The sequence below is a fragment of the Schistocerca americana genome, chromosome 10 (assembly GCF_021461395.2).
Source record: "Schistocerca americana isolate TAMUIC-IGC-003095 chromosome 10, iqSchAmer2.1, whole genome shotgun sequence".
Taxonomy (NCBI): domain Eukaryota; kingdom Metazoa; phylum Arthropoda; class Insecta; order Orthoptera; family Acrididae; genus Schistocerca; species Schistocerca americana.
This window is the reverse complement of record NC_060128.1, coordinates 171,855,985-171,877,175: the sequence shown is the minus strand read 5'-3', so window position 1 is coordinate 171,877,175 and position 21,191 is coordinate 171,855,985. Positions and strand designations below refer to the sequence as shown.

At 40.6% G+C, this 21,191-nt stretch overlaps 1 protein-coding gene across 1 annotated transcript in view; it reads left to right on the top strand.

Annotated features, from left to right (window-relative positions):
* The window catches only part of LOC124552233 (pre-mRNA-processing factor 40 homolog B), a 177,493-nt gene that overhangs the window by 70,461 nt on the left and 85,841 nt on the right, over nt 1-21,191 (top strand). Inside the window, exons 3-5 of the mRNA XM_047126510.1 lie at nt 2,222-2,285; nt 10,016-10,157; nt 20,268-20,416. Of these exons, the coding sequence (XP_046982466.1) occupies nt 2,222-2,285; nt 10,016-10,157; nt 20,268-20,416 (355 nt within the window). The remainder of the gene's footprint in view (nt 1-2,221; nt 2,286-10,015; nt 10,158-20,267; nt 20,417-21,191) is intronic.

Here is a 21,191-nt window from a genome sequence, read left to right as displayed (position 1 = left end):
TCAACTGAAATTGGGACTCATCTGACCAGACTACTATTTTCCAGTCATCTGGGATCCAGCTGGTATTTGCCATGAGCCCAGGAGAGGTACTGCGGCAGTGTTGTGCTGTTAGCAGATGCACTTGCTTTCGTAGCCTATTTACATCAAATTTCAATGCACTTTCCTAGCGGACATGTTCATCGTACATCCCACATTGATGTCTGCTGTTATTTCATGCTGTGTTGCTTGTCTGTTACCACTGACAACTCTATGCAAACATCACTACTGTAGGTTGTTAGATGAAGACCATCGGTGGTGAGAGGTAATGCCTGAAATTTGGCATACTCGACACACTCTTGACACTGTGGATTTCGGAATATTGAATTCCCTGACAATTTCTGAAACAGAATGTGCCATACATCTAGCTCCAACTACCATTCCGCGTTCAAAGTCTGTTAATTCCTGTAGAGTGGCCATAATCTCACTGGAAATCTTTTCATGTAAATCAACTGAGTACAAATTATGGCTCTGCCAATGCACTGCCCTTTTACACCTTGTGTATGTGACACTTCCGTCATCTTCTAACCCGTGACTTTTGTTACCTCAGTGTATGCTTCACTCATGATCTTTTCCCAGACACACAAATCTCTGCTAAATTTTGTGCATTCTCTTTGAACCGAGAGTGCAATGCTCTTTGTTTCTTCAGCATTTTCTGAATTTTGGTATTAAACCACAGTGGTCTTTTCCTTCCTAATCCGTGTACTCAGCACATACTTCTATAGAATACAGTTTACAATGTGTTTAAACTTTGCCTATAGTTTCTTATGCTTCTGCATATTTAATGCATGTGGAAAATTTCCCAAAATTCAGTTCCGTCAAATTCTGTGCCTTCTCAGTGCCAAGTTCTTGAATAATGTTGGATTGGACTTGACCTAGTACCAAACCAGGTCATGCAGTGGTTAACATCCTGGACTTGAACTCAGAAGGTTTTCCATGGCTCCCCGTAATTGTTTAAGGCCGTCAAGTTTCCTCCCCAGTCGTGCTCTGTCTGTAGTGACATTAAACCATAATATTCCTTCCTTTTTGCACTTTCCAGTATAGCATCAATTAAACAGTTAAAGTTTTCAGTAACAAGATTCAAATCTTTCTCTGATGGTTTTGTTTTAAAGCTACCAAAATTTTAATCCATCAGGTGTTAATTTATGTGAGTTTTTTCTTTTCTTATTTTTCAGAATCCACAAGATAAACTACATTTATTAATATGGGTGATATACATGTTCATAAGGGAAGCTGGAGAGAATACAAGCAAATTAATCTTTCTATGTCAGTGATGTTATTTCTGATTGTTTGGTAGTTCTTTATAATAAAATACAATATTTATGCCAATAATGCAGTTGAGTCCTTTCCAAAAATAGTCTCATACATTTTCTTCAGGGTGTATAAGCTGTGATGTTACTATAGCATAACGTACACTCGTCTGTTGCACTCACTGTCACAATTCATTCCCAAGAACAGTATTAACAAATATTCAGTATGAAAATGTTAACATACAACTCTACTCTCATGTATTTGCTTTAATTTTCTATCTTCTATTTCTCATTCAAGATGGTGGCCACTGAGCATGAGCTTGATAGCTTTAAACATCTGCTTACATATGAAAAATTAAGCACAGTTTGGCTGTATGCTGTATGCTTCTCCAGTCTTCCCATAATCTCTGTCAGACCATAGGAGGTGAACACTCATATTCCAAGCAGAACCTCCCAAGGGTGGGAAATTGCACAAGATGGAAATGACAATTACAGGCTGTTGCTATTTGGCTGTATTAACATAAACTCTCTCCCTCCCCTCCCCCCCCCCCCCCCCCCCCCCCCCCCTCTCTCTCTCTCTCTCTCTCTCTCTCTCTCTCTCTCTCTCTCTCTCTCTCTCTCTCTCTCTCTCCCCCCCCCCTCCCCCCCCACCCCCCTGCCCCCTTCCCTCCCTTCCAAAAACACACACACACACACACACACACACACACACACACACACACAAATAAATTAACTGATGATGACACTTAGCTCATTCTCAGTAGCCATCATATTTACTGAGAAACATTCATGTGGCATTGTGGTCATGTAACTCTCAATTACACGAGTTTTTGGATATCTGGCATTACAGAAGATTGAAGACTCATTATTAATGTAATATTGAATGTTGTGAGTTATGACCTTAACGTATTTTTTCTCCCTTTTGTATGTTACAGCGGAACCCAATAAACTTCTTCAGATAAATGGTGCTCGAGATGGTCCTCTCGCTGTGCCAACTACGTAAGTCAGTGTTTTCAAAGTTGTCTTTCCTTGTTTTATATTTTGTAATATATCCTCATCCTATAAGGATGGTTAAAATGAAAACATTAAAAGTGCAACAAAATTCCCAAAAGTTATGTTGTCAGTTTGGTTGTTGGCAGGAGTTATCTGTGTCTTTCAACCAATGATCAGCAATTGACAGCCTGCTGTCGCATCGCAGAAAAGGAAGCTGTCAGTGCGAAGATCGCTGCCCCAGTGTAACTTGTATTGTGTTGGAGCAACACTGTGTGATCCATTTTTATTTTAGTAGGAAAAATGTTAAAACTTTGGTAATGTGTCCCAGGATGATAGAATAGTACAGTGTTTCATGTATGTCCCTGCAGCAAGTGTAAGAGTGGCACAGAAAGTTTAAGATGTGTAACTCCTGTGGATGATGCTCCACACCCTGGCCAGGCACTATGAATAGTGACGAATGAAAAGATTGGCGCAGTGGAAGAGCTTGTGAAAGAAAACGTGTATTAGTGTAAACAAAGTAGCCCTTATCTAGGATATTAGTAGTGTTTCAGCTCACAGTATGGTCCATTATGTGCTGCATTTCGGTGAAATGTCCTCAGGATGAGTGTGAGTTCAGTTGACTACTGAATTGAGAGATCCATGTGTCAGTGCCTATGAAGAACTTACACGTTGTGTGCAGATCGAAGGTAACAGATTTTGAAATAGGATTGTTACTGGGTATACAATTATCAAACTGAAACGAAAAGACCAAGCAAAGAATTGTTCTGCAACCCTACATAAAAAAAAGAAGAAGAAGAAGAAGAAGAAGAAGAAAAGAAAAGAAAAAGAAGAATTGCACTTAACCTTCCACAAGAAAAGTCGTACTCGCTCCCTTTTTGGGTATCAAAGGGGTAATTTTGGAGACTGATGTAGCAAGAGGATTAACAGTCACCAGTAAGTCATACTCAAACCTGTTGCAAATCACATTCCCCTGCAATCAAGAGTAAATGATGATGACTTTTGAGGGATCGTGTTCTGTTGCAACTCAATATTGCTCATCCCCTTACTGCCTGTTCAACCGTAACAACGGTAAGGGATGTGAAATTTGAATGTCGAACACCCACTTAACTAGTCAGACCTCACACTGAGTGCTCTGATGGCTCACAGAAGCGATGAAGGCAAGCATTTCAGAAACAGTGAAAAACTCAGAACTGCTGTGCTCAAGGAGCGGCCTTCAGGACCAAAAGAATTCTTCTCAGGAGGAATCCACTTAATTTTTGAACTGGTGGAATCCATGCATTACACATCATGGGAACTTTGCCAAAAAATGATCTCTCTGTTATTTTTCTGCATTACCTGATTTGCATAATAATAAATAATTCAAGTTTTCATTTGAAGCACCTTTCTGTGTTGTGAAGAAAAAAACGACTAGTATAAGACAGCTTGGCTCTTAGTGACATGTAAATGACCTGTAGCATTATAAAGCCAGTTCTTGACCTTGTAGCCAGGTGTGAATGTGCTTCTGGCACAATCTCATTTTGTTTCTTACCATTATTTTAGAATCTCAGTTTGGATGAAAAGCAGCATTTTATTCAAGTTGCAAATGACCAACAGCTATTTACACTACTGGCGATTAAAATTGGTACACCACGAAGATGACATGCTACAGATGCGAAATATAACAGACAGGAAGAAGATGCTGTGATATGCAAATGATAAGCTTTTCAGAGCATTCACACAAAGTTGGCGCCGGTGGCAATGCCTACAACGTGCTGACATGAGGGAAGTTTCTAACCGATTTCTCATACACAAACAGCAGTTGACCGGCGTTGCGTGGTGAAACGTTCTTGCGATGCCTCTTGTAAGGAGGAGAAATGCGTACCACCACGTTTCCAACTTTGATAAAGGTCGGATTGTAGCCTATCACGATTGCGGTTTATCGTATCGCAACATTGCTGCTCGCGGTGATCGAGATCCAATGACTGATAGCAGAATATGGAATCGGTGGGTTCAGGAGGGTAATACGGAACGCGGTGCTGGATCCTAACAGCCTCGTATCACTAGCAGTCGAGATGACAGGCATCTTATCCGCATGGCTGTAATGGATCGTGCAGCCACGTCTCGATCCCTGAGTCAGCAGACAGGGACGTTCGCAAGACAACAACCATCTGCATGAACAGTTAGATGACGTTTGCAGCACCATGTGGACTATCAGCTTGGAGACCATGGCTACGGTTACTCGTGATGCTGCATCACAGACAGGAGCACGTACGATGGTGTACTCAATGACGAACCTGGGAGCACAAATGGCAAAATGTCATTTTTTTTGGATGAATCCAGGTTCTGTTTACAGCATCATGATGGTCGCATCCATGTTTGGCGATATCACGGTGAACACACATTGGAAACGTGTATTCGTCATTGCCATACTGGCGTATCACCTGGCGTGATGGTATGGGGTGCCATTGGTTACACGTCTCGGTCACCTCTTGTTCACATTGACGGCACTTTGAACAGTGGACGTTACATTTCAGATGTGTTACGACCTGTGGCTCTACCCTTCATTCGATCCATGCAAAACCCTACATTTCAGCAGGACAGTGCACGACCACATGTTGCAGATCCTGTACAGGCCTTTTGGATGTACGACTGCTGCCATGGCCAGCACATTCTCCAGATCTCTCACCAATGGAGAACGTCTGGTCAGTGGTGGCTGAGCAACTGGCTTGTCACAATATGCCAGTCACTACTCTTGATGAACTGTGGTATCGTGTTGAAGCTGCATGGGCAGCTGTACCTGTACATGCCATCCAAGCTCTGTTTGACTCAATGCCCAGGCATATCAAGACCGTTATTATGGCCATAGGTGGTTGTTCTGGGTACTGATTTCTCAGGATCCAAGCACTCAAATTGTGTGAAAATGTAATCAAAAGTGGTTCAAATGGCTTTGAGCACTATGGGACTTAGCATCTGAGGTCATCAGTCCCCTAGAACTTAGAACTACTTAAACCTAACTAACCTAAGGACATCACACACATCCATGCCCGAGGCAGGATTCGAACCTGCGACCGTAGCAGTCGCGCGGTTCCGGACTGAAGTGCCTAGAACCGCTTGGCCACAAAATGTAATCACATGTCAGTTTTAGTATAATATATTTGTCCAATGAATACCCATTTATCATCTGCATTTCTTCTTGGTGTAGCAATTTTAATGACCAGTAGTGTATTTAGTTAGCTAGTTTTATGTTCCATGATAAATTGTCACAATGTGGAATGAGTCATTTCATATTCACATCTCTAATTAATTTGTAAATATACGAGGTATGTTAAAAAAAAGAAGTCCAGAACTTCGTCCATAAAATTTTTCTACACTTACCTTTTACTTATTATGCATGGTCTCCTTCAAAACTCTCTCTTTCACAATTAATACACAGCTTCCAATGCTGTTTCCATTTCCGGAAGCAACCTTGGTACGCCTCTTGCTGGATCACATGAAGCACTGTCTGTGGCTTTCTGTTATCTCGTCTATCATTGCAAATCTTTGTCCTTTCAACGGGGTATTCAACTTTGGCAGGAAAGAGTAGATAGGATAAGGCAGCAGAGTGATTTTTGTTTTTGTGCAGTAGTTATGCACCGAACAGGGATGAATGTGCAGGTGTGTTATCGTGATGCGAGAGTCATGAATTGTCCCTCCATATTTAAGGCTGTTTCTTCTCACATTTTCTCACAGGTGTCTCATCACGTCCTGGTAGTACCATCAATTAACAGTCTGTCACAGTGGTACGAATTCATGATGAACTAATCCTTCAAAGTTAAAGAAAACTATCAGTGTGGCTTTGACATTTGACCTGACCTGACGAGCTTTTTTTGGTCTAGGAGAACCTTTCCTGACCCATTGTGATGATTGAACCATGGTCTCAGCATCATAACCTTAGATCCATGTCTCATCGCCAGTTAAGATTCTCTTAAGGAACATATCTTTCTCATTTGCACGAGCCAAAAGCTCTCCACACATTGGGAGGCGAATGTCTTTCTGGCCGTGACTCGTGAGCTGTGGGACGAACTTGGCAGCAACACGGTGCATTCCAAGATGCAGTGTCAGGATTTCATGATGTGTTCCAACGGAAAAATTTACATTCTTTTGCAATCTCTCAGACAGTCACTCTTCGATTGGCACGCACAGTTTCGTCGATGTTCCTGACGTGAGTGTCGTTGGTAGACGTCGAAGGACATCCTGAATGAGGGTCATTTTTAACTTCTGTCTGCCCATTTTTAAACAGTGTGAACCATTCGTAACACCAAGTGCCCATCACCGTAGGCTTTCTGCTTCATTTGGTGTGTGTCTGTAGAGGTTTCCTTGAGTTTCATGCAAAATTTAATGCAGATGCGTTGGTACTTCTAACTGTGCCATCTCAAAATTCGCAAACTGTGCGACACAATATTCTACTCAATACAGCACTGAACAATAACTAAGAGATATACAGCACTCAAATTTCCAGCAATTACACATTAAAAACAGGTGTGTGCAGAGACGCCAACCACATTTCACTCCAACACACCATTGGCACAAAAGTACGAATATTCTGGAATTTTTTGAACAGGCCTTGAAGCTACATGCTAAATATTTATCAGTTTGTTTCTACTTTATTTTGTTTTTAAATATACGAGTGTGAGTTAGTAATTCCTACCCACCACCTTTTATGCACTGCAATTATAGAAATTCTTCTACAGAATAGGAATAGTTGTTAAGGAGAGACTTTTTCAGTTTGTTTTCAAATTTTACTTTGCTGTCTGTCAGACATTTTAGATCACTGGGTAAGTTATCAAAAATTTTCGTTGCAGCATTGTGTATTTCCTTTTGTTGTTAAGAAAACTTTAATGTGGAGTAATGAACATAGTTTTTTTTCTAGTATTGTAATTATGTACATAATTGTTCCTTTTGAACTGTAGTGGGTTATTTACAACTGATATAATACAAACAATGAACTAGTTCATTTTAATCTGACATTATTAACATTATGAAATCTAATTAGAAAATGTAACAAAATCTTGTAATTAGCATCCAAAAGTGTCAGCTGCCTACTCCAAACAATGTGACAAAGGCAGAAACACTCACTCAAATGAAAACTATACCTGTATTGGGTGTTTCCTTTAACCTACGTATCAGATACTACAATACTTTCCAGCAGTGGCAGCTGGTTTCATCTGCAAGCTGTCAGTAATAGGTTCACTATGGAAAATATTGTAGACACACATATATTTATGGATTGCACACTTTTAGCTGTCCATGAGCAGAGGATGCTGATAGTGAAAGCTTGCGATCAGCTCATTGCAAATAGGCTGCAGAGACAAGCCCCCCCCCCCCCCCCCCTCCTTTTCCCACCCCCCCCCCCCCCCCCTCCTTTTCCCAGAACAGCCAGCTTTAGTCTATAAAAGAAATGAACATGTAATTGGTTATTGCCCTGTTGAAGTTAGACGAAAGCTGATGGCAAGTAGCTGGAAGGACCGGGTACAACGTCCTTGCTCATATTTGTAAATAGCATTAACAACTGCTAAGCATAACACCGCTCTTGAATCAATACTAGATTCACAGTGGCTGCTTGTTGCTATGGTGCAAGTACTATTATATAGCTAAGATTGGTAGCAAGCAGAAACATTCCAGAGTGGCACTTTCACCAAGTTTAAGTGAGCAATTTGTACGTCTGTTGAGTGTCAACCCTTCACCCTCTGTAATCACATGGAAGTAAGAGGGTGTGGGAGCAATGACAGGGATCCTGAATCATCATTAGCAGCTATTTGTCATCTACTAGATAAAGACTTCCTCTAGACTTTTCCATGTGTTATCATCTTCAACAACACACATCTGTGTTGTATCTGCACATTTTATAATGTCATGTTACCACACACCATTAGGTCATCATCTCCATGTTTCCTCAATCCAAAATTCCAGGCAAGCACTTCTTTTGTTCATCTATTGTGCATTCCCCTGGCTGTATATTCCAGCCACCTCAACGAAGTAGTGTGTGTCTATTATTGATAAGAAGGATAAAGGTATACTTTAACCAGTAAGTTGCCCCTCCTGCCTATATAAATATACACAACTTACAGAGACTGAAGTGTACTAGTGTCTCCCATTAAAGTATGGAAGTTAAACTTACACATTTCTGCTGAAAGAAGAATGAGGGGTGTCTTTCGTTCTGTAGCCAGTTCCCTTATTCAGTTGTTTGTTTTTTGCCTCTCTCTGCAGTTCCCCACATGCATCTGTTTATGGCTCACCACACTGCCCTCAAATATGGAATTGTTTTCACAGAAATAGTTTGTGTTTGTATAGTAAGTCAAAATTTATAATGCACACAAGTTGTGAACTTTGCTTTTTAGGCATGTCAGAAGTTTTGTATTGAGAATGCTACTTAGTTACTGAAAGCAGCTATTTTTATTCTCCTGTTTATTTTATTTGCTGTCAGTTTTGTAATTTCCTAATTCTGTGCTGAATATAAAAGCTTGTCAGGTGTTTCTATAGCTTCATTCTTATAGACACTGATTTTATTTTTGATGTGTCCTTTACGCATTACTTTTGTTGTATTATAATTTATTTTCGCACCTACTTTCAAATTTGCTTTGTTAGGTTCTTCCATCTGAAGTTGACGTTTTTCTGCACTGTAGTAGTACAATGTGAGTAGTAAAATATGCTGTCTCGAATTTGTTCTGTTGACACACATTCTTTGTTTTCACTGTTCAAGAATCTGAGAACTTCCTCTAGGATGGCTGAGCATTAACTATGGTTAAATGGAATTTCCTTGTTTGTCTTCCCTATTAAGTTCTATTTCCCAATATCTTGATGAAGTGTGGTGGCACCTGTAGTGTGGATGTATACTTTCTGAAGTATACTCACTTAGACTGAATTCGTACCTTGGTAATGTAGATTTTGTTGAAATGATTTAAAGTTTTCTCAAAATGTATGACTACTTGACATGTTGATAATTCATCTTCAATGCATTGCTCTGTGACTTAGTTCACAAGTTGCAAACAATCCACTGTTCTATATCTACTTGTAAAGTTAATGTCTTACACTTATTGTCAACAAATTCTACTAAATTTCTCAGTTGTATTTAATATTGTTTCCTTATTTAGTGAAATGATGGAACTGAGGAAAGTAAACTTTTCATTTTGTTCAGTGGTTTCATTATCAACAGTCCACTTGCAGTGGGTACAAAAATCGCTGAACTTTTACTTTGTGAGATACCAATATTTTATTCCACCATTACTTTCTGTAATTCAAACAGATCTATTGGAATTATGTCTTCGGAGCCTGAAACTAAGTTATTGAAGCAGTTGACTTTTTATCATCAGGTAAGAGGAGCACTTGTAGCATTTAAATTATCACCATAATAATAGCAAAGCTACATAATTAATTTTGTGTTTATTTGCAGGTATGTGTTGTTAGTAGTTATGCACAAGAAAATCCCACCGTCCCCTCCATCCCCCTTCCTGTCACAGTATCTACCATACTACTAAAGGATTGAAAACAAAATAGCACAGTCCATCAATGAAGCAGAAAAGAGCTGTCATTTTGTTGTGGTTCTTCTAGTGGTGGGCTATGGAACTCTAGTATGGGGATTTTGTTGTGTACAGTTAGAGCTGACACACTTGCAAATAAACACAAAATTAATTACGTATGTTTATTTTTTCTAGGTGATAATTGAAACATAGACTAACCTTTGTTTATTGACAGATTTCTGAACTGTTGTTTTACTACAGTGAAGCCGCTGTGTCAGAATCCGAAAAAAAGAAGACGGACTGGACGGAGCACAAGGCTCCGGATGGCCGCACATACTACTACAACAGCACCACTCGCCAGAGTGTGTGGGAGAAGCCTGATGATCTGAAAACACCGGCAGAGGTAATTCTTTGTGCTAGTAGTTAATTTTTTTAATAATCGAGAAAGCTCATTTTCTACAGTTAACCTGGTTCTGTTACATCTCTCCAACTGGTTCATTATTGCAGACTTTTACGTTTGACAGTAACAGTTGTTAGCCTCGGAAAGGTTTTAATATTTTATTCCACGGTAATCACCTTCACATGTTATTCACTGACCTGACAGTTGCTAGCATTATCTGTAGGGTCATTATAATTAAACTTTTTCTACTTGGGAGGGGCCCCATGAAAAACAATTGACCATAGGACAATAAACATTTGTGGGAACATTTGTTAGGACATGCGGAGGAAAAATAACAAGTAAACCAATCTTTGAAAGAAAAACATTTTAATCTCCACTTGGGAGGGTAACAATTGTTAATTGCATGCCATGTTTACGTACCAGGTTACAAACATTGCTCAATGTGACGACCATGTTCAGCTGTTGTGACACAGCTAGTGCACTGCTTGAAGTTTGCACATTGCGTACTGCACTCCTCAGCCGTGGCAGCACTAACTTGTTCAACAATTTGTGGCAGAATTGGCTGTTGGCCACTCCCAGGAGCAATTCACAAATCACCATTTAATCTGAACTTCTGATTCATGTTCTCCAACTCTGGTGCAGAATGAGAGCCTTTGTATACCTTTAATGCATCAATACTTGTGAGGAGCAGCATCACAATTGCTGTTATTTTCATAGAACAGTTTTATGAGTAAAGCCCTGCTCACATTCTCGAGACCCGTGTTGACTGTCTGCAACTTTAATGCAAACGGATGCTTGTGTTCCAACCAAATGTCACAGCACCTGTACTGGTGCCTAACAGCAAGTAGTGACACTAACACTAATAACAACACAAATTCTGCAACACACAGTCCGAACATCAGTCCTATTTACCCATATGGTAAATTGTTTTCCGTCGACATTGGCTCAAGTAGCGGAAGTTCAATTATAACTACCCTCTATATACACTATGTGAAAAGAGTATCCGGACACCCCCAGAAACATACGTTTTTCATATTAGGTGCATTGTGCTGCCACCTACTACCAGGTACTCCATATCAGTGACCTCAGCAGTCATTAGACATCGTGTAAGAGCAGAATGGGACGGTCTGCGGAACTCACAGACTTCGAACGTGATCAAGTAATTGGGTGTCACTTGCGTCATATGTCTGTACGTGAGATTTCCACACTCCTAAACATCCCTAGGTCCACTGTTTCTGATGTGATAGTGAAGTGGAAATGTGAAGGGACATGTACAGCACAAAAGTGTACAGGCCGACCTCGTCTGTCGACTGACAGAGACCACTGACGATTGCAGAGGGTCATAATGTCTCATAGGCAGACATCTATCCAGACTATCAGACAGGAATTCCAAACTGCATCAGGATCCACTGCAAGTACAATGACAGTTAGGCAGGAGGTGAGAAAACTTGGATTTCATGGTCGAGCGGCTGCTCATAAGCCACACAAAATCGCTGGTAAATGCCAAACGATGCCTCGCTTGCTGTAATGAGCCTAAACATTGGACCATTGAACAATGGAAAAACATTGTGTGAAGTGACGAATTGCTATACACAATGACGATCCGATGGCAGGGTGTGGGTATGGTGAATGCCTGGTGAATGTCATCTGCCAGCATGTGTAGGCCAACAGTAAAATTCAGAGGCAGTAGTGTTATGTTGTGGTATGTTTTTGATGGAGGGTTTTGACCCCTTGCTTTGCATGGAACTATCACAGCACAGGCCTACACTAATGTTTTAAGCACGTTCTTGCTTCCCACCATTGAAGAACAATTCAAGGATGGCAATTGCATCTTTCAAAATGATCGAGCACCTGTTCATAATGCATGGCCTCTGGCAGAGTGGTTACATGACAATAAAATCCCTGTAATGGCTTGGCCTGCACAGATCCTGACCTGATTCCTATAGAACACCTTCGGGATGTTTTGGAACGCCGACTTCGTGCCAGGCCTCACCACCCGACATCGATACCTCTCCTCAGTGCAGCACTCTGTGAAGAATGGCCTGCCATTCCCCAATAAACCTTCCAGCACCTGACTTGAACATATGGCTGCGAGAGTGGAAGCTGTCATCAAGGCTAAGGGTAGGGCCAACACTGGGGATTCCAGCTCTACCGATGGAGGGTGCCACGAATTTGTAACTCATTTTCAGCCAGGTGTCCGGTCCGAATACTTTCGATCACATAGTGTAACTTGGTAACTGAGGTGTCACACCTAATCAAATGGTCCCTTTGAGGGATGGCCTAGACAAGACCTTATTCAAAATAAAATCACCTTTGGTACTTTTTTTATAAGAGAGGATAAGAAAAATTGCCACGCATGAGTAACTGTTACTTCGCTCTAAAGAAGAGCAGAATTCTGTTTCTTTATAGCATTGATGTGCGATATTACAGAGAAAAATACAGAGGTTTTGCTTCAGCATAATATTCATATCATTGGAAAGATGAGTGAGATAGAGATTGTATCAGTAGTGGTGTCGCGAAACAGCTGAAATCACTAACATTAAACAAAGTTCCAAGGTTCAATGGAATCTCTATCGTTTTTTGTACTAAATTTGTGGCTGAGTTGGTACCGCTTTTAACCAGAATTTACTTTGATCCCTTTGAACAAAAAACTGTGCCCAGTTGTGGGAAGGAAATGCAAGCAATACCCATTAAAAGAAAGGCAGCAGAAGTGATACACAAAAATACTGTTTAATATCCTTACCATTCATTTGTTGCAGAATCTTAGAAAATATTGTGAACTTAAATATAATAAGGTATGAAAAGAGTGACCTTCTCCATGCTAACCAGCATGGATTCTGAAAGCATTGATTATGTGAAACCTTACTTGGGCTTTCCTTATAAGACAGTGTGAAAGCCATGGATCGAGGCAGTCAGGTAGATGCAGTATTTCTCAATTTCTGAAAAGCATTTGACTTGGTACCACACCTACTCTTCTTATCAAGAGCATGATCCCATGGGGAATCAAGCCAAATTTGTGCATGGATTGTGACGATTTCTTGGTAGGGAGGACAAACACTATCTTATATGGTGAGGGAAACAGGCTAGTTTTTTGCTTCAAACGTATGTCAAATAGAGGAATTTTAAAAGTGGACACGCTCATGTTAAATAGTTTTTGTATGTGGTACTTACCGGTTTTATACATTGGCTTCATTGTCTTTGGAGTACCGGTATGATTATTGTCTCAAGATTTTCCTGTGCAAAGAAATCTGAAGGTTTCCAGGAGTGTAAAAGTTTGATGGATCACTAACTAGGAAATAATGAATTTTAAACAATGGAAAATCCATGATGGAACAATGACAGTATCATGAACAGGATAGTGACCACTCTCCATGTAGCGGAGATGTTGAATCGCAGATAGGCACAATAAAAAGATTGCCAAGCAGTTAAGCTTTTGGCCAAAAAGACCGTCATCGAAATTAGACCCCCCAAACACACACACACACACACACACACACACACACACACACACACACACACACACACACGACCATATAGTCTTTGGCTGCTGAGGAGCAACAGTGCATGATGGGAGAAGCAATTTGGACTGGGGGGGGGGGGGGGGTAAAGTTCTGCTTGTGGGAAAATACAGGGATGAGGTGGGGAGAGGGTAGGGCAACTAGGTGCAGTCAGGTGGGTAGACAGAGGATTGGGAGAGGGGGGGCGGGGGGCAGCAAGAAAGGAGAGAAGTAAAAAAACTGTTGGTGTGTCGGTGGAATAAGGGATTTTAACGTCTGTAGTCTTAAACACTTCAAACAAGTGGTTGAGAAAAATAACTTCCATCTTCTCTCATGAGCTACAAACTCCAACTACATAGACAACATGTTTGCTCTTTACAAATGATTTATCTATATTACTTGCATAAAGACTGAGAAAGTATAAAAGTTATAGTTGGTTATTATTCACATCAAATGTAACCAATAATGCACGAAATGTGATATAGTTTTTATAAGGTCTTTGTCATACATATGAAATTATCAGTACCCACTAATACCAGAAATTTCATTTGTGCATTAGGCTTGATTACAAGAGCCATTTACAGCTACAGAAGTAACTTGTGGTATGTCTCAGATCAGTGTTCCTGTTATATCTTAGTAACCTTGCAAACAACATAGAATAAGGTCAGTGTTTTTGCAAATTTTGCAGTTATCTGTAATGAAGTACTGTCTGAAATGAGCTGTATTTAATATTCAGTCAGATTGTGATAAAATTTAAAAGTGTGTTAAATATTGACAGCTTGCTTTAAATGTTCAAAAATGTAAAATTGTGAACTTCACAAAACAAAAAAAGTGGTATCCTTTGATTATAATGTGACTGGGTCACAATGGGAATCGGTCAACTCGTACAAATACCTGGGTGTAATACTTTATAGGGATATGAAATGGAAAGATCACATAAGATCATTTGTCGGTGAAGCAGGTGGTAGACTTCAGTTTATTGATAGACTACTGAGGAAGTGCTGTCAGTCTGCAAAGGAGATTACTTGGAAATCACTCATGCGACCCATCCCAAAATATTGCTCAAGTGTGTGGGACCCTTTCCAGGTAGGACTAATGGGGGATATTTAATGTATACAGAAAAGGGCAGGGTGAATGGTCACAAGTTTGTTTGAACTTTGGGATAGTGTTGTGGAAATGCTGAAGAAATTGAACTGGCTGAGACTTGAAGATAGATGCAAATCATCCCTAGGAAGCCTATCTACAAAATTTCTCCAGAGCCAGCTTTGAATGATGAATCGAAGAAAATACTTCAACTTTCAAGGTATCAATTCCACTGGTATCGTGAGGACAGGATTAGATTGCTTACAGCACATGCACAGTGGTTTTTAAATAGTTGTTCTTCCTGCACTCCATACGTAAATGGAACGGGAAAAAGCGCTAATAAATGGTACAATGCCATATACTTCAATGGCTTGCAGAATATTGATGTATGTGGTCTGATCAAAAAATTCCTGAACTTTGTCTACGCTTACCTTTTACTTGTCATGCCTGGTATCCTTCGAAATACTCTCCTCCACGATTGATACCACTCCCAATGCCACTTCCATTTTCGAAATCGCTATCTGTGAATTTTCTTTTATCTCATCTATCGTGGCAAATCTTGTCCTTTCAGTGAGGTTTTCAAATTTGGAAGAAGGAAAAAAAAATTGTCTGCCGGGGCCAGGTCTGGAGAGTATGGAGGATGAGGCAGCACATTGATTTCGTTTCTTGTGCAGTAGTCTTGCACTAATGGGAATGAATGTGCTAGTGCGTTATTGTGATGCAAGAGCCATGAATTGTGTCTCACCACATTTCAGGACATTTCCTTCTTACATTTTTGCGCAGATGTCACAACACCTCCCGATAGTACCATCAATTAACACTTTGTTCCTGTGGCGCTAATTCATGATGAACTAATCCTTCAGAGTCGGGGAGAACTATCAGTATGGCTTTGATATTTGACCTGACCTGACGAACTTTTGTTTTTGTCTCGGAGAATCCTTCCCGACCCGTTGTGAAGACTGAACCGTGGTCTTAACATTGTAATTGTAGACACACATCTCATCACCAATTATGAGTTGTGATTCGCTTAAGGAACATCTCGTTCCAAAAGCTCTTCACAGTGTGTGGCGACGAGCTTTTTGGTCTTGACTCGTGACCCGTGGAATGAACTTGGCAGCAACATGATGCATTAAAAATTCTGCACCAGAATTTCGTGATGTGATCCAACTGAAGTGTTACATTCTCCTGCAATCTCTTGGACACTCAGTCTTTGATTTTGACACACAACTTTGTTGATGTTCCTGATGTGAACTTTGTCAGTATACATTGAAGGGTGTCCTGAACGAGGGTCATCTTTAACTTCAATCTGGGCATTTTTAAACATATGAACCATTCATAACACTTGAGTATGGCTTAAGCACCCATCACTGTAGGTTTCCTGCATCATTTGGTGTGTCTCTGTAAAGGTTTTCTTGAGTTTATGCAAAATTTAAGGCATACACATTGCTCCTCTAACTTTGCCATCTCAGAATTTCAAACTGTGCAATACAATGTTCTACGCAATACATCACTGAATAATAACAGACTGACATATAGCAATTAAACTTCTAGCAGATAAACATTAAACACAGGCATGTGCAGAGATGCCAACAGCATTTCTCTTCAACACACCATTGGTGGGAAATTATGAATGTTCCGGAATTTTTTGAACAGACCTCATAGATGTAGGTCACATTGATAGTTAGTTGTACTTCACCCCCTCTCAGGTAGAGGTAGATACATTTAAAGACTCTTAGCTGGAGCTTCAGGAAATGTATTTTTAACTAGTCTGTTACATAATTTAAATGATCTGGAAGCATTTTTAATATTTTTCCACGCAGATTTAAATTGAGAGGCAATTATTTTACATCTATTGATATCGAGTTTTTCAAACTGGTGGTAGCTGCACTTGTGGTTGCCTCTTGAGATGCTAATTAGCTCCATGTAGCAGAAGTTTGGGGGCCATGATATCTATGAAGTACAGCTGTTGATTGGCTTCCAGGGGGCTGAAAAACCTTATTTTAAGATAGACGCACCAACCACCACATGATGTTTCACTGATTACAATGAAGGGGAACCAACTGTGGCTGAATGTGCATCTCAGATCCGTGTCTCTCTGTCTCTATTATGCTTTGATGTGATATTGATCAATGTTTAATAGTAATGTTTTCATAGAGTTAAAGATAGTTTTTTGTTTCTCACCAGAGCATGTAATAAAGACACACTAAGTTTGTGAATGTCTTGCTAGAGTGCAAAACAAAGCAGTAGCTTAAATGTTACCTCCTAGCAGGCTTTTACTAAACAGTTAGATTAACCAGGGCACTAGACTATATCTTGTTAGTTTCTGTTGCTACCAAATTCCTTGCTTGTGAAAGGCATTTGCTTGGTGAAATGTGTTCTTTAAGGCAGTTTTTATTGCCATTACTTGATGTACGTTTTGACTGTTTTTGCAATAATAATGTCGTGCGACGACGGCCTTCCGTCTGGTAGACCGTTCGCCTGGTGCAAGTCTTTTGATGTGATGCCACTTCGGCGGCTTGCGCGTCGATGGGGATGAAATGATGATGATTAGGACAACACAACACCCAGTCCCTGAGCGGAGAAAACCTCCGATACAGCCGGGAATCGAACCCGGGCACTTAGGATTGACAGTCTGTCACGCTGACCACTCAGCTACGGGGGGCTTGCATTAAATAGAACTGTCAGTACCACGTATTTTGAGACACAAAAACGGGTAGGACACTTCGGTGTTTGAAAATTTGCCCACATTCATGACAGATTGGCAGGCTTCTTTGGTATAGCCATAAGAGCAGTGTGTAGTATTAAGTTAAAGATTTAAAGGGAGTTGGAAGGCAATTTTATCCCTATTCAGTCAATGCTATTCCACTCTTTGAATAGTATACTCTCCAAAAGAACTGCGTGTGTTAGAACAGTGAAATCTTTACTGAACACACTTGCCTGGATTTACAAGTAAAATTAACGAAATGCCTCATTGATTTCAAGGAAAAATGTTTTAATCTTTCACTAAAAATTTTTCACTTTTTTAATGTGTTAGTCATCATGAAACAGTTTCTGTTGGGACGGTGGTTCTCAGTTTACTTACTACCGTCCCGAGTACAAACTTTCCAAATTTTGTATTTCCAAGTTGTTTAGTTCAGAAAACAATGGTATGTGAAAATCATAAAATTTAGTTTTAAGAAAAATCAATTGAATCATACTATGCATCATCTGAATCATACTGATCTTTTCTTCTCTTGTTCCCTCTTCTTTTCTGTCCTCCTTCTTTGTGCATTTTAAATTAGCAGTTTCTGCTTTGCAGATTCTCTCTTTTTCTATCTGCAGCAAGGGTTTTGCTGTATTTCCACTAGACTTTATGCCCAAAGCTTCCAAAACATCCAGTATCCTTATTACTTTATCATTGAGGCATAAAATTGCATCGAAAACACCAAATTTGAGGGTTGTAATCTGAAAAATGAGATTGACAGGAAGTGCAAAATGACTAAGCAGGAGTTGCTAGATGCTGCCTACAGCAAAATTAGAGAGACCTTTGGAGAAAAGAGTATCACCTGTATGTATATCTCAGATGGAAAACCAGTCCTAAGCAAAGAAGGGTGGAAGCAGTATATAGAGGCTCTATACAAGGGAGACGTACATGAGGGCAATATTATACAAATTGAAGAGGACATAGAGGAAGATGAGAAGGGAGATATGATACTACATGAAGAATTTGACAAAATGCTGAAGGAATTTCCTCGGCTGACTCTGGCAGAAGTCGAGCTACAATCTGTTCAACAGCACTAACAACGCCGTGAAACTTGTCGTGCGTTGACGAAATCCAAGCCGATGAAGTCAAATATCAGCAGTAAAGAGAGGGCGGCCATTCGTGATCTGAGGGAGCGCTCTGAAATTGTTGTCTTACCGGCTGACAAAGGCAATGCTACAGTTGTTGTCTCCCATAAGGACTACACTGATAAGATGCAGAGCCTGCTAAATGACGATTCCTACCGGAAGATCAGCGTTGACCCTACAAAGAAGGTGGAGAACAAGATGAGGGCGCTTCTCAAGGACGCAGATTTACCGGAGGGTGACGCTAAGAAATTGTTACCCCAAGGTCCGGTACCGCCTAGACTATATGGACTCCCGAAGGTTCACAAAGAGGGGTTACCATTACGCCCCATTGTCAGCAGCATCAGGGCACCTACATATTTGTTGGCCAAATACCTGACAGGAATATTAAGTCCTTATGTGGGTAAATGCCCTCATCACATCCGTAATTCCATGGATTTTGTTAAACGCCTTGATAGCTTCAGGTTGGATGAGTCGGATATCATGGTGAGTTTTGACGTCGTTTCCTTGTTTACGAGGGTACCCCTGTGAGAGTTACTAGAATTGATTAGTCAGAAGTTTTACGAGAAGACCACTGAACTTTTTAGGCATGTCTTGACTTCCACGTATTTTCTTTTTAATGGAGAATACTACGAACAAACGGAGGGAGTCGCCATGGGTAGCCCACTCTCACCAGTGGTAGCGAATTTGTACATGGAGAACTTCGAGGAGGAAGCCCTGTCGTCATCCGTATGGAAACCTACTTGCTTTTTCCGTTACGTGGACGACACGTTCGTCATCTGGCCACATGGTATGGATAAACTCCTTGACTTCCTTACACATCTAAACTCCATACACCCCAACATCAAATTCACTATGGAGACTGAAACGGAGGGTGAATTACCTTTCCTTGGCGTCTTGGTCAAGGGAAGGGCTGACGGCACCCTAGGTCATGGGGTGTATCGGAAGACAACGCACACTGATCTGTATTTGCACGCAGACAGCTGCCACTACCCTTCACAGAGGAATGGGGTACTTAAAACTCTAGTACATAGGGCGCGCACTATCTCTGACCCAGAGAGTCTACCCCAGGAATTGGAACATCTGAGAACTGTATTTCGAAAAAATGGGTACTCAGAGTGGCAGATTCAATGTGCTCTCCGCCCAACCACTGCAGCACAACCTGTTGAGATGGATGAAGTCACGAGGGAGAAGGTAGGCACTGCATTTATTCCATACACAGGCGCACTCTCAGGGAAAATCGCCCGCATTCTGAAGAAACACCGGGTCGGAACTGTGTTTTGTCCTCCAAATAAAACTCGTGCACTGGTGGGGAGCGCCAAAGATGACCTCGGTTTGAGGAAGGCCGGCATGTACCAGATTCCGTGTCAATGTGGCAAGTCGTATATTGGTCAGACGATGCGTACCGTCGAGGATCGATGCCGTGAACACCAGAGGCACACTCGACTGATGTATCCGAGCAAGTTAGGTTTTTTAGTAGTACTTCTGCTTTCCACTTTGTGTCAGGCATTGAGAATTTTCTGAATGCCTCAATGAAAAACATACGTAATATCTCCTACACCTTATGAAAATCTGTGTTCCTTTTACTGTAAAATTTGACTGAAAATTGTATTTTTGTTAAATTACATGAGTCATTAGAATAACATTTAACATTTTTAATAGTTCTTTTGATTTTAATGTATTCAATTACTATATTGTTTTTTCATAGCTCCTGCTATCAAAATGCCCATGGAAGGAATACAAGTCCGAAAGTGGCAAGACGTATTACCACAATGTTGACACCAAAGAGTCGCACTGGACTATGCCTAAGGAGCTGGAAGAGATAAAGGCTATGATTGCTGCAGAGGAAGCGGCAAAGTACGTAACTGATCTGAAATACTTGTAACACATAAGATTATGAACGCTGAGCCAGAGGGTGCCGTAGGCGAACAGTGGACTTGTTTGGCAAGGTTTACTTGTGAAAAAAACTATTTTTAAAACTCGACCAAGTATATTATGAAATTGAAATTGTGCATCTAATTCCTTGTGTGATGTCATCCATGTATGAACATGTGCTTGTCTGTTATGTGGTAGTGCATCAGGACGATGATAAATATCAGCGAAAGTGTGTGTGTGTGTGTGTGTGTGTGTGTGTGTGTGTGTGTGTGTGTGTGTTTTTCATGGCATTGTTGGCATCACAACCCCCCCCCCTGTTCCCCTCCCCCTCCACAGAGCACATGCGTGGCCCCCCCCCCCCCCCCACACACACACACGAGATCACACTATTACTGAACTCTGGCTTATGTTTACATTGCTTTCATCGTTTCTTCCTTTTTTATTCACCTCCTGCTTTTCTTCGTAACCTCCTCCTCCTCCTCCTCTTTGCAGTCAGTATTTTCGTATGTCTCTTCCCCCCATTCTACTCTGTTGTTCCCCTGACCTCTTCCGCTGTATCTTTTTTGTAATTTTTTAATGCCACTTTAATTTTATATTACTACCTATGGCTTCTTTCTACCTTAAGTTTCCATATTTTACTATCAGTATTTGGCAGCTAATTATTAGTACTTTAGTATTTGTCTTGGCTGTGTGTCTTAGTTTATCTTTCCTTTCCATCTCAAAAAGCAATTATTTAAATCGCAAAATGAATCTTTCA